At 43.1% G+C, this 14,484-nt stretch overlaps 1 protein-coding gene across 1 annotated transcript; it reads left to right on the forward strand.

Annotated features, from left to right (window-relative positions):
- The first annotated feature begins 237 nt into the window (after positions 1-237).
- On the forward strand, positions 238-7,491 carry TBXT (T-box transcription factor T). The gene is made up of 8 exons (XM_067294743.1): positions 238-443; positions 656-920; positions 1,523-1,657; positions 2,425-2,486; positions 2,586-2,647; positions 3,553-3,729; positions 5,297-5,429; positions 7,224-7,491. The coding sequence occupies exons 1-8, from the start codon at positions 238-240 to the stop codon at positions 7,489-7,491; spliced, it is 1,308 nt and encodes a 435-aa protein (XP_067150844.1).
- The last annotated feature ends 6,993 nt before the right edge of the window (positions 7,492-14,484 follow it).

Raw genomic sequence — 14,484 nt, forward strand, 5'->3', positions numbered from 1 at the left:
GGCCGGACACATCAAAGCGGTCGTCCTCCAATCAGGGGCGCCCCCCCGCAGGTATTGTGATGTCACCACGGGGGTGTTTATGACGGGGTATAATTGCGGACCCTTCCCCGCTGCCGCTTGCTCCGGCCGCGGAGGTCAAGTGGAATTAAAGCAGCCGCGGCCCCGCGCTGCGGCCGCTTCCCTGCGCCGCGCCGGGCAGCCGCCGCTCGGGGCTCAGCGGGGCGGGTGCGGGCGACGATGAGCTCCCCCGGCACGGAGGGCGCGGGCAAGCCCCTGCAGTACCGCGTGGACCACTTGCTGAGCGCCGTGGAGAGTGAGCTGCAGGCGGGCAGCGAGAAGGGCGACCCCACGGAGCGGGAGCTGCGGGTCACCCTGGAGGACAACGACCTGTGGCTGCGCTTCAAGGAGCTCACCAACGAGATGATCGTCACCAAAAACGGCAGGTAGGGGCGTCGCGGGCCTCGCGCCTCCGGGCCCCTCTGCCGGGGCAGCCCCTCCGCCCCCGGCTCTGCGCGGCCCCCCTTCAGGGCCGGCCTGCGCCCGCCCGTCCAGCAGTCCCGGGGCGGGGGGGCGCCCGGCTGTGTCGGGGGGCCGGGGCCTGGGGCCGTCCTCCGCGGGGCGCCGCCGTGCCTCGCGCCTCCGTGTCGCCCCGCAGGAGGATGTTTCCGGTGCTGAAGGTGAGCGTGTCGGGCCTGGACCCCAACGCCATGTACTCCTTCCTGCTGGACTTCGTGGCGGCCGACGGGCACCGCTGGAAGTACGTGAACGGCGAGTGGGTGCCGGGCGGGAAGCCGGAGCCGCAGGCGCCCAGCTGCGTCTACATCCACCCCGACTCGCCCAACTTCGGCGCGCACTGGATGAAGGCGCCCGTCTCCTTCAGCAAAGTCAAGCTCACCAACAAGCTAAACGGCGGCGGGCAGGTAAGCGGCGGGGCTCGGCTCGGCCCGGCCCGGCCCGGCCCGGCCCGCCGCCCTGGCCCGCCGCCCTGGCCTAGCCTCGCACGGCGGGGCCGGGCCGGGGCCCATCCGCCGCACCGCTGAGCCGCCGCTTGTGCTCTCCTTAGTGCTCGTTTCTGTATTGCCGTTACCACATGTGTTGTGGGGAGCGGCTGGGGCTGTTGGTGTGTTTGTTTTTTCCAAGCACTGCATTTTTTCAGTAGGACTGAGCTTTTGGCAAAGGGTGGGCTCCTTGATGTTTTAGTTTTTTAATGTCTTTCTGGCTTGAATGTTTGATGATGCAAATGGTGTAGATGCATCTTTCTGGCTATTTGTCACTGTGTTTGTGACTGTATAAGTTGCCCTGTCAAAAGTACAGGATGATGATAATGAAGCAAAAAGTTGGGGTGTCTGGCTGAAATGTTTGCTTATGGCTTCAGCTTTAGGATTTATTGAGACTTGTTGCCTCTTTCTTCTTTGCGGGAAAGATGGATCATGAGTTACTTTAAAGGCTGAGTGCTTTCTGTGCCCATCATGATCTGTCTTCATGCCATCACTGCTTAACTTCTCTATCTGTTTGTTCACAGATCATGTTGAACTCCCTGCACAAGTATGAGCCTAGGATTCATATAGTGAGAGTTGGTAGCCCGCAGCGGATGATCACCAGCCATTCCTTCCCGGAGACCCAGTTTATAGCTGTGACAGCGTACCAGAACGAGGAGGTATGCACGGCGGGGAAGAAACCTCCCAGTACTTGCATCCTTTCAAGTGGTAAAGTGCAAGTTACAAAGCAAAATAACGTCTCTCTTATCATATTTTTTTCACTTCTTTCTGTGCTTCATTTGAAGTTGAATGTAAAAGTGAATTTAATATATGGGTAGCCCTATGAATATGTAATAACACAAAGTTCTGATCACTGTCTCAGTATATACTGCAAACTTATTGCAGAGGAGTAATTCTTAAAAGATTCTTTGGGCCAAAGAAGTATGGTGAGAAATATGATTGTCATTTTTAAGTACATGGTGAAATAACTGGACGTGTCATTTTCAAAACTGACTCTTCTTTCTGTTAGCCAAAATGCTCATGTCTGTGTTAAATGAATCTGTAACATTTTGTGTTTATTGAATCTGCATTCATTGTTGTCCATTCTGTTCTGTCCTGAACTTTGAAGCTTGTTATAAATGTCTTTAGTGTACTACCTTTCTAAACTCTTTCCTTAGGTGATTAATAAACCCAAACAATTCAGTCAGCTAGTGACTGGTTTCCTTTAAAATTTGGCAGAGAGAATAATTCCTAACCCACTGCTAATATTTAAGACATATAAATGCTGTTTAAGTGATGTATATAGGTTTGTATTATGGCCCTAATCTTATATCTTCGGAAATCAGTGGTTTCACTGACTTCAATGGATAGTTCTAGTCAAATCTTAATTTTTGTATGATAATGAATAGTGATACTTGCAAATTAAGATATTTGTTGTTGTTTTTAGATCACAGCTTTAAAAATTAAATACAATCCATTTGCAAAGGCATTTCTTGATGCAAAAGAAAGGTGAGAGCTCCTAAATAAACTCAATTCTAAAGTTTGTGGAATTTTGTATAGATTTGTGAAAACATACTCTTAACTAATTCAGGCTGGTTTCTTTTACAGAAGTGATCACAAAGACATGATGGAGGAAGTGGGAGACAACCAGCAGTCTGGGTATTCACAATGTATGCTTTCACTCTATATTATGTACATAACATTGAATTCTTCCACCTTATCAATTGCATTAAGCAAAATTTAGAGAGAAACGTTTGCTGACTGGCATAGTTCACCCTGTAAATTACAGGAGAATAATATTACCAATCCTTATGATTGCTGTTTGTACAGGTTTATGATTTTATAATACATATTTGATTTAGATATAATATGTATTGAATCTATTCAAATAGTTTTAAGGAGAAAAAGCTTATTTCAAAATACAGAAAATTTTTGGAATTGTGTTTATGTTTTAAGTATTTTTAGAAAATTGGAGGCATTTACTTAAAAAGTTACTTTTTTGCAGATCTGAAAAAGTATTAGAATTTTAAAATGATTTCTGTTTTGAAGGGTTATTGCCAAGATATATCTGCAACTTACTTATAAATGGGGTTATTATGAGTTGCAGTAGGAATTATTTTATGTTTCAGTGAAAATACTTAATCTTTAAGGATTTTTCTTAGCAGTCTGAGAAACCTCAAAGCATAGCTATGAATTGGAACCCTGAAAGAACAACTTAAAACTGAAAATATACTAACCACTATTAAGCACGCAAAATGAGCATGCATTACTTACTTACATAAGGCATTGTTTAACCATTTCGGTGTTTTCTTACTATGATTGTAATTAAATGGTAATTTTAAAAAAAGTGTTAGCTTTACACAAGGCTTTTTCCAAGGTCTTTTAAAATATTTCTTTCCTTCATATGATCATTTAAGAAAGTTGTATGAGATCCAAATTTTTCATATGTGTTGAAACTTGGTTTCCTTTCGCAAGTGTGTGTTTTCTTGATTATCCGTTATCTTGGCGCAGCATAGTTCTTTCACTGTCTGGATGCATTATGTACCTATCTTACAAAACTCTTGCTTTCTCACAGTAGGTAGTTGGCTTATTCCTGGAACTGGGACTCTGTGCCCACCTGCCAATCCTCACCCTCAGTTTGGAGCACCCCTGTCACTCTCCCCCGCTCACAGCTGTGAAAGGTACTCATCGCTGAGGAATCACCGTTCTGCCCCTTACCCCAATCCCTACACCCATAGAAACAACTCACCAAGTAAGTCTTACTTTGCAGATATGTAAAGATGGGAAATTAGCCAAGGGATCCAAGCCCTGAGCAATTATACCAGTGTGAATCTAAAGTGATGCCGCAGAAACTGAGGTCACTGCCTAGTTCAGTTTCTGCAGAGGGCTTGGGGCCACCATTGCAAAGAAATAATTGCAATGAGTATGTTTCCCAGGGCCCTTACAGGCGAAAAACTGAGGTTGTGTAGAACTCTCTCCTGTTAATTGATTAGATTATACGGTGCTAGCTTTGTTGTGTGCTTTTGAATTATAATAACCAATGAGATTAAACTTATTTTGACTTTTTTTTTTGGAATTTGCTTGAAAATGAGAATTTTAATCAGTATTTACAGGAAGGACAATGAAATGAATAAGTATATGTCCTATTCTGTTGATAGTCACTTGTTATTAACACATTTAAGCTAATAATCGAGGGCGTGATTCTGTCAGTTTGACTTGCATTGATGTAAACTACTGCAATATGTATGTATTAAGGTTTGGCCTCAACAAGCATGTCAGAACTGGACACACACAGTAACAATATAGAGCTGAGTAAATTGCATAACTATTTAATTTTTGTGCTCAGAAATATACCTTGGACTTAAGGGGAGGAGAACAGGGCTTTTTTAACAGTGATTTTTTTTCCTCTCCTAGCAAAGGCCTGTTAATAATTTTTGCCTGTCAGCCTGTAATGGATATTGAAGGCTCCCTTTTAAAAAACAATATTATTTTGAATTAATACATACTCTTCCAGACACAGCCTGGTCAATCCTATATGTAACTTTGTAATTAATTTTAAAGAGGAAAACTAGCTCTCTGTGGGCTCTTTTTGCATCTTGAAATTCTATGTTCATTTTGCAACCTGAAACAAAATAAAAGACCACTGCACCTGTGTTCCTCCACTTTCCTCATCCTCAGCTAAAAAACCTCTTCTCCTTCCCCTAAAGCCACCTACCACAGCAACTGTTTTCTGGCTATGGATGGCTGAATAGGATTCCCTTTATAGTTTCCTAATGTATCTGATAAATCGGCCAGTCAGTCCGATCACAAGCTGAGTAGTCTGATCACTCTAGATGATGTGCCTATCACAGACTTTAGAGCTTGTGGTGGCATTCTCAGCTCAAAACTGGGATGTGTGATTCAGACCACCTATTATCCAGGACTGCCAGACTGTTACTGCCAATGTAGATGAGGGATATGAAAAAGGTGCCTTGGGAGAGAGATTGGGATAGTGTTAAGTAAGGAGCTTGCCTTTCTCCACTGACTGAATAAGGAACCATGGCCTGAATTAGTAGGTGGTTTGAAGATAACTTTTTGTCTGTAGATCCTTTATAGAAACAAGACTTTGCAGTTGTAGGCTGAGCAGAACAGTGCATCAGCCAGGCAATGCCAGTGAAATTGCAGGCTGATACAACTGGAAGCTGAGTTTGTTTATTTATTTATTTGCAAGGCAGAAAAGTTAGTGGAGGAGGTTAGTTTAAAGCTATATGTTGCATTTGAATAAAAGATTGTTATTTGGTCTGATTTTAACGTGTTGAAGTGCTTGCTTGTTTTCACAGCAGCCTATGCCGATAATTCCTCTGCCTGCCTTTCCATGCTCCAGTCCCATGACAACTGGTCCAGTCTAGGAGTTCCCACACATACGACTGTGCTGCCCATGAGTCACAGCACTGGCACAGCTACCAGCTCCAGGTAGGAGTCCATCCCTTAGCAGCCCCCAAATCAATATACTGATACTTTCTAATAAGAGAAAAAGGAAAAAGGAGGTAAAGAGTCACCATCAAATTACAAATCTTATTACTACATGAAAATTACTGACCTTGCAGGGGAGGTACTGAAATGGACTATTCACAGGGAAAACAGATTGGAGAAACAAAATTATTTTCTGATGTTTTGGTTTTGGAAATGTAGATACTTGTGACAATGGTATCTTATAGATTAAGGAAACACAGATCACTTAGACAAACATCCATTTAATTTGAGGGTGCTCTTTTAAGTTTCATCTCATTTTGCTTTTAAGCAAAACTGTATTCAAAAAGGTTATTTTTAATCTGTTTCATTTTAGCCAGCCATCACTTTCCCATCTGTCTCCACAAACCTTTGCTCTGCTACAAATGGATGGGCAGTGTGGAGAAGTGGCTGGAGTAGGAATTTTTTTGCTTGAATGTTGCCAGCCAAGCCAGCATAGCATGAAATTATGCACTTGGTGAAAAGATTCCTTATTTTGTGATCATATAAATGTATCTTTTCTCCGCTTTGTACTTATCTTAAACTTTTTGATCCTTTAGCAGAGATTTAGCTTATAGTCAGTCTCTTGGAGCTAAGCTTGAAAATTTGAGGGAATTCAGTTAAGGAGGTAAAAATTTTGCTATAAACCACAGAGAGATGAGCTTTGGGCATCTTTTTTGGCAATTCAGATCTACCTCTCAGGCTGTGGAAAGCATTCTTATGTTTATCATGTAAACAAGTATTTCTAGCACTTCTTTCCATGCCTGACCCCCAGCATATTTTTAAAGTTGCAAAATCAGCTGAGTTTCAGTTGCTGCAGTAAGGGTTATCCAGTAGATAAAACCAGCAGAACTGAAACTGTGGGACCTTAAGGAAGGCATTTCTGCCATCTCTTTTATCTAGTCTCCTATATGTGAAGTAAGCATAATATTTATCTTTTTTGATAAATTGTTTGGGATCTATAAATGAAAAGTACTGTGTAGTACTACACAGAAGGACTGAATTTGTTCTCATAATGTTTTTCTTGGATCAGCTTATTTATTTTAATGTGTGTGTGTTCACACAAATATATGTGTGTGTGTGTGTGTGTGTGTGTGTGTATATATATATATACACACATACACACACATTCAGAGAAGGATAGAGAGTATGGAGGCTATAGTGTCTTGACAAGGCTTTTTTCCTTATAGCAGCCCTTTCTGTAGTATCCCAGTAAGCTGCAGCCATAGATCTAGCTCTGTCCCTTCTAACATGAGATGATGAGCAAGGTCCTAGGAAGCCTGATTTGCTGTCCGGAGGTGTCTTTTTGTCTCTGTTGACTACAGAGGGACCCAAGGGGGACTCGTGGCAACAGATAAAAAATGACTGGTTTCAACAGCTGCTGTGTCCAGCCATCCCTGTCACACTGCTATCTCTGGAGGCAAGGGTATCTTCTTGGCTCAGGAATCAGCTCTTGAACCTCTACATTTTTCAGCCCAGCCTGTTAATTCCTCAGCTTGGCCTAAAAATTACTAATACACCCAGTGCTGGAACCTGCCGTTGGAAAACGGAGCCGTTTTAGATGTGTTGGTGGGGTGGCATGAACACAGCCCTCCGGCCTAAGGGTCCTTTCTGCCTTGCAATGGCTGGGAGCTTCCTGAAGAAATTCTCCATCTGCCTCAAATGCATCTGGCCTGGGAGTTGTGTTGTGATCTGAGCAACTGCCAACAGAAGCTGGAATCACTAATAAACTATATTATCTTTCATTCTCTCTCTCAGTCAGTATCCTAACTTATGGTCTGTGAGTAACAGCACCATCACACCAGTGTCTCAGTCAAGTGGGATGTCCAATGGCCTGAGCTCCCAGTTTTTACGTGGCTCTCCAGCACACTACACTACCCTTCCTCATCCGGTTGCTGCCGCCTCCTCTGCATCCCCGCTGTATGACGGTGGTGCACCTACAGACCTTCCTGACAGCCAATATGATGCCTCTGCACATGCTAGGCTAACATCCACGTGGACACCTGTCACCCCACCTTCCATGTAAACCCAGATCTTTTCCTTTAAGACAAAGACTTTCTAGCTACTGAATTACTTTAAATGCTTAATCCTCAAAGAAGAGAAAAAGGAGCCGTGAAGTAAATTATAGACAAGGCATCTGCACTGCTTTGCATAGAGCAACTAAGTTATACCTCTGCTAGTAAACAGTGCATCATACAGAGTTTACAGACCTGGTGAGCGTGCAATTCTCAGAGCAGATTCACTGCTTTTAATCTTTTTTAGTTTGATGGAGATAGGCCTAAGTTATAAAATTTTGACTTAGATTCCAAATTTCTCAGTGTTCTGATATATTTGGATCTGAAGTTTGGCATCATTCCTATCTGGACAACTTTGAGCAAGTTGCTCCTTATTGATTTTCAGTTAATTTTTTTACGGCAAACTTAGCTGTAGTCATGAAAAGACTTTTATTAACTATCTAGTTAGAAGCATTCTCGAAACTGCACAAATGTAGCTGAAGAGTGAAGTTTTGGAAAATCATGTGCACTAACACGTATTTGTCTCACAGATGCGTTGTGTTCTTATACTTAACTGTATGCTTATTTCCTTGCTGCTGAATTAAATGATAAGACAATCTGCAAGAACTATTTTCTTCCTAATAAATGCAGTATTAACAGTTTGTCTAAGTTATTTTACCCAAAAGGCCCCTTTTTTGAGGTAAGTTTTTGCTGTTTGATCATATTGTTTTCAAACACTTGTCAGCCCAGCTAAGCATCTTCATTTCAAACAGCCAATGTTAATAAGGAGCAATATCTAAAACCTTTCCAAGTTGGTGGAAAAACATCCACTTTTTTGTGGTCTCTGGCTTAGGCCTTTAGGGGCCTTCAATATCTGGAGAATCATTCTAATTTATTTTAGTTCAATATTATACTCTGTTGATCTATATTTATTATTTGGTAAGTTGCAACTTTGTTTTCTACATGTTGAAATATGTATATAATCCATCAATATACTGTATTCTTTAAGACAATCATACATGGGTTATGTCACCCAATGGCACATTGAACAGCATGGAGGTAAGTAGTTAACTTATTGTAAGAGGGAAAACTCTAGTTGTCAGTAATTTGGGATGAAGTACACTGACTGCCTGACTTGCTGGAAAGATCAGGTGTTGATAAGGTATTTTCTTCACTACTGATATTAAGTACTATCATCTAAATTTTGAGCGCAGGCTAATTCAAAACACTGGCTCAAAGCATGCCCTTGGACATGTCTGTTTCTCCCATTGACTCCAGCAAGTATGTATCCCAAGGAAAGTGAATTGTTTTGCATAAGCCATAATGAATAACTTTTATAATGAACTGCCTAATATTGTGAAGCAGAATTCTAAATCAGGGAGTTCGTTAAATATCTCATCAATGTGTGCTTATGTGCTACAGTAGCAGCTTTGAGATGAAAAAGCAAATATTTGCCACCACTTTGGTCTCTTTGGATCCATATGGGCAGGTCCCTGTACCTTGAAAGACTTTGGTAGGGTTTTCTCCCTGCAGAAGGATTTATGTAGGCATGTGCAACTGCAGGATGCAGTCTCCCAGAGGTATTCCAGCAAGAGACAGCACCAGAAATAGATGGCTGTACAACTGTGTCCTCTGTCAATATTGTAAATATTGATCTAAGCTCTCCTATTTTATTGTGAAAGAAAAATGTATAAATGATGTAAGTGCATTATTATTTAGATTGTTTTGTAGAAGTTAGCAACTTTTTTTTTTTTTAACTTGTATTTTGGAAGTATAATTTAAGTTGAAAAAAATTAGTAAACCTTCTTAAATAAACTTAATGCCTAATTTTCAATTTGTGGGGGGGGGGGGGGAAAGGGTGAAACAAGTGCACATCAGACACATTGAGCTTAGAGTATGTTGAACTTCCATGGAGTGGTTTCACAAATGGCTCCATCCTGTTACACAGTGTAGCATCCGGCTGTGGGCGAAGGGTCAGAGAGTTCTGCACGACCAAATTGATGATTATTCAGTCATGAAGAACTAAAAGAAATATGGAAGCGAGCATTGTGATAGCAAGGTCTCTTGAGGTGCTACATCCCCTTCATCTACTTCTTTCTTTTTTTTTTTTTGTCATTTCTCCCTTCCTTTGGTAAATCCCTGACTGATGGTCAGAGTGGTAACTGCAACTGTCTTTTCCCAGGCTGACTCAGAGGAGCTGCTGGAGCTGGGTGTAAGACTGACAGGTGCTGAGTTCGGCCTCAACAACCAGACTTTCAAGTGTGTTTTTAAAGCCCTCCCCCACCATGGTAATGCGTTACTTAAGGCCTGTAAAGCCTATTTTTGGCAGATGCATGAAATGGGCAACTCTGTGCCGAACTGCCAACTGATATACTCACTACTGAAGGAGTTTAAATTGAGGGCTAGTCTAGCACTACGGTGACTGTGCATGTAGCTGAACATGCAGATGTCGCCTCTGAGAGCTGGCACAGTCAGTATGGGAGCCCAGCTCACGCTCTGGAGCGAGCTAGCATTAGCCTTTGCCCTTCTGGCCAGCTCACACCCTGCAAAGACGGTCCATTTGTCACCCCAGACCTATTCCTTCAAAACAGACATTTCAAGGGAAGAGGATGATAGTGCCCCCAGGCATTGAAAGGGAGAAGGGGACCTGCAAGGTGCGAGAGAGGTGCTAGGACCAGGGATGCGAGGCACCCCTTTGCACACCCTGGGCTGTCTTTTATCCCACAAGGCTGAAGAGGAAGACAGCCCCTGCTGGTGCCCTGCATGGAGATCAGTGTTTTCTCATCGGGTTCTTGCAGAGCTCGTACTGAAATAACAATTACCGTGCATGTGGGCAAAAATAGCTTATCCATTGATTTATCTGGAGCTTGCCAAACTCACCTGTCTAAGACAAGGACTGCCTGCTGTGAAGTGGAGGAGCCGTTTACCCATTTCCTGACTTAACTTGATGCATGGCCTTGGAAGCCTCTGTGATCCAGTTTTGATGAGTACGTAAGGCCAGCAGGAACTTGCAGTTGCCCAGTAGACCTGATAATAATTTGGGAGCTGCACCATTTTTCACTACCTCAAAATCTTGAAAGAGTTGCATTCCTAGATTTAAGAGATCCTTTCTGTGTGGTGAGCAATGAAGATCAAGCCGTATTTATTTGAGGAGAGGTGCCTAGATCTGTATATTTTAGGAACAATGACAGTGAGTTAGTATTCAATCTGATTGTCATTTTTTGCTGGAGTAAGTTTCTACTGGAAAATGTTTCATTTCAGAAAACTATTTTTAGGGTTTTCGAAATCATACTTTTGGCATTTCTATGCCATTTTTTTCTTTTTTTTTTTGTCCTAATTCTAGACTAACTTAATTTTCTGACCAATTTTAGCTGATATTTATATATAGTTGAAAGGACGGACTGCCCCATCCTTGCTGCGGAATATTATTAGATGAGGAGGGGCAGAGCCTGTACAAAGTTGTGCCCCATACTAACACTTCCCTGGCCTAGTTGTCTTATTTGCAGTAGGGTTGACTTTTCCTTAAAAGGAGAAGCCCCGGCTGATATGCTTGAGAACAATGCCTCCCTGATAGGATTTATATAGGAATTTGTGTATATGAATCTGGAAATAAAGAAAATCATAGATGTAGGAAGTGCTTCTTTCCTCTCAGAGTGCATTACTCCAGATGCACAGCTGTTCATTTAAATAGCAACAGAATCAGTCAATTCCTCAGGTAAGAAAGGGAAGGAAGGGAAAAAAATGTAAGTTTCTGGGATAAGCTCTCATGTTGGTGACAGGGATAAACTGCTGTTTCTTATTTTTCCCCTTCAATGAAGGAGCAGCCAACACCAGGAACCTTGGTGAATGCAATACATGTATTTATTTTGAACAATCTGCTATGAACAACATCTCAGGCAATTCACTGATGTGGGCTGAACTTGTGGGTAAGACCTAGAAGCATGACCCTGTATTTCTCCCTAGTCTTCCCATAGCTATTTCATTTTTTTCTTTTGGCAGAGATCTCAGCAGTGATGCCATCAAGTGTACATTCATTTTGACTCTGCTGTGTTGGTTTTGATACGTACCAGAATTTAGTTCTCTGTTACTCAGGTGCAATATATGACACCATGCTGTCATGCTGTACTATATTCAAATTCTATTATGGAAAAGTTAAAATGTATATAAATGCCACCCCTCCCCACCTACATTTCACCCTGGGCTAAGCCACCCTGCACTGACCCTGCATTTGCTGTAGGTTGGGGATTTGCAGCTGCAGGTTCCTGCAGATCAGCTGCTGCCTGGTAACTTGTTTAGCGTCTGTGGTTCATCTGGGCTCTGCCAGGCTTGGGGTTGCTATGCACTGGCTGCCCAGAGCAGTATGAGTATGAAACTGGGGAGGGGGGGATTTGGGAATCTCCTAGAAAAAGTCTTTTGCCAGACTGTTGTCACTTGTTTTGTTTTTTTTTTTTTTTTTTGGTCAGTAAGTAATCCAAAGGGAAAGTAGATTTGTGCCCCCATGATGACAGCCAAACCCTTGAAGGGTTTCAGGGGTTTCAAAATTCAGTGCTGGTTGCCTGTGGGGGTGCTGTCTGGGTTTTGGTTTTAAGGCAGAATTCCTCTCTGGGCATGAGGGGGAATTCTGTGCTAAGAAAAAATAGAAAGCACTGTTTTTTCATGTTGGTAACTTCACTTGAGTAACTTCTCTGCTGTTCAAGTATTTTGAATACTTCTCTTAGTACTTGAGCCAGGTCCTGCAGGCCTCAAGCAGGTATGGTAAGTGGTTTTACCACTGAAAGCAAATTACCATTAAAATTAATTAATTACCATTAAAGTCTGTACATGTCACACGTTACAAAGTCTATACTTACTATAAAAGAAAAACACTGGTTTCTGAGCCTGAAGAATAGCCACACACAACACATGTACATGCGCGTGCGCGCACACGCGCACACACACACAAAGACAAGTCAGGCAGCTTTCTTTATATCAGGTTGTTATGATGTAATCTGCTTTTTTGGTGTTTTTTTTTTCTTCCCATACATTCAAATTAAAGAAACAAAAACCTTTCATAACAGCAAACTAAGCTGCATACAGCTTGAAAGCAGACCAAGAATTTAATCTTTTTACACTTGCTGTGCCACCATCCTGCCCCTGAATTGTACTGCTTTTCTCTTCTGACTTCCTATGGCTGTTTGTTCACCGAAGGCAACTCAAAGAAGGCCACAAATTTCCCTTGCGACCCCGCTGAGTGCTCTAAGTGCCGGGGGAGCTGGGCAGTCAGACTCGCTGAGAGGCGGCGGCGGTGGCAGTGGCACGGAAGTGGCGCCTGTTTGGTCTGACTCATCTGGAGAGGCTATTCTCATGTGTGGGGCTGCGCCAGCGGCGCTCCTGCCCACAGACGTGGCCTCCGCGGCTTTCAGCAGAGGAGACGCGGAGGCACAAATATACCAAACATTTCCACATTCTGAGGAAGGCTTGTATGACGGGGCTCGCCTCGGTCTGCCCACGGCTGAGCGGGGCTCTGCGGTTTCACTGTGCCAATGCAACCATGCTGCTTTGCTGTGCCTGTCATGATGCTACGGGACAGACAGATCCTGGGGCTAGAGAAAACTGGCAGTCTAGGAGGCGAGCCAAATGCTCAGGCATGAATCCAGCAGCAAATGATCAAGACTCTTGGGAAATCCATACAGTTCAGTTTTGGCACATTAATATTTTTTTTGTGTGTGTGGCAAGGGATAATTGACAGTTCTAAAAATCTCTGCAGACCTCTCAGTCCTTTTGCACAGAAATGTCTTGTTATGTCTGAGAAAGCAATGTGGATACTCAATTTTACATAGCAGTAAAATGTGGGACTGGGTACACCCACACTTCTTTCTCTACAGACTCTTTCCCATGGATGTCAATTAGAGCTGTGAGATATGTGAGCTGTAATAAGGAGCTGCATCACAGATGTCAATAGTCCAGTCGAGGGGGGGGGGGGAGGGAAGCAGTAAAAAGCCACACATTTTCTTAGGCAGATGTAAGGAAGATAATAAGCAGAAAAAAATATATTTTAAAATCACATACAGGCCATTTCCAAGTGGCATAAATTAATGGAGAAAATAATTTCCATGTAAAAAAGTCTGGCTCCAGCTGCTTGTAGGTTTCTGTGCATTTGAAAAGTGAGATAGAGAAAATAAGAGATCCAGTTTGTGTGTTGTATGATGCAATTCTGGTATTATAGAGTCTTATAGCATCCTATAGGTGCCTATTTGTGACAATGGTGTCAAATGTTCCTTGATATAATAAGAATAAACCCAAATCCAAATTCTTTCACTGCATGCATCCTCTGATGTGAAATCAAGGATATGGATATTGTGGGCTTTAAAGCCTACAGTTATATGACTTTCTAGAGCAGTAAACACAAACACTGCAGACTCTTGTTCTTCTCAGGGGTCTCCTCCTGGGCCAGCCAGGGCTTGTCCACTCGCAGAATTTGTCCTTCTGCCCTTGGTATTCATCTGCTCCCCCAAGCTAACACATTCAGTTTTATTCCTGGGAACCACAGCTGAATGCCCCCCCACACATAATCTTTGTTAGCCAAAGTTTAAGTTTATAGGCATTATTCTCCTTTTATGGATGCCACAGTAATAATAATCTTAATATGTGCGTGGTGTCCCATCCTTGATGTGTCTCTGAGCCCATTCTCCAGAGGTGCTGAGTGGTCCCAAGGGCAGTGCTCAGCCAGCCTGACCTCTGTGACACCCACACCGTGGCAGGCAGGAGGCCCACACTGGCGGCACAGGAGACCTTATGGCAACTTTGAAATAACAAAGGTCTGGTTGGCCTAGGTTGGCAAGGGCGCTCTCCATCTGGGCCCTGATGAGCAGTTTGGGCAGCATCTGCACTAGCGAGGGGGAGGGAGGAGAGAAGTTTGTAGGAGGCACTCAGAAAGTTCTGGGGATGTCGGGACCTGGTGTCGAGAAGTGTTTCTGGAGGCCAGACATGGCTTAAGGCAGAGGGGAGGTGTGGCTATGTATGCACAAGGCAGGCTGACACAGCAT

This window comes from Apteryx mantelli, chromosome 3 (genome assembly GCF_036417845.1).
Source record: "Apteryx mantelli isolate bAptMan1 chromosome 3, bAptMan1.hap1, whole genome shotgun sequence".
Lineage (NCBI taxonomy): Eukaryota > Metazoa > Chordata > Aves > Apterygiformes > Apterygidae > Apteryx > Apteryx mantelli.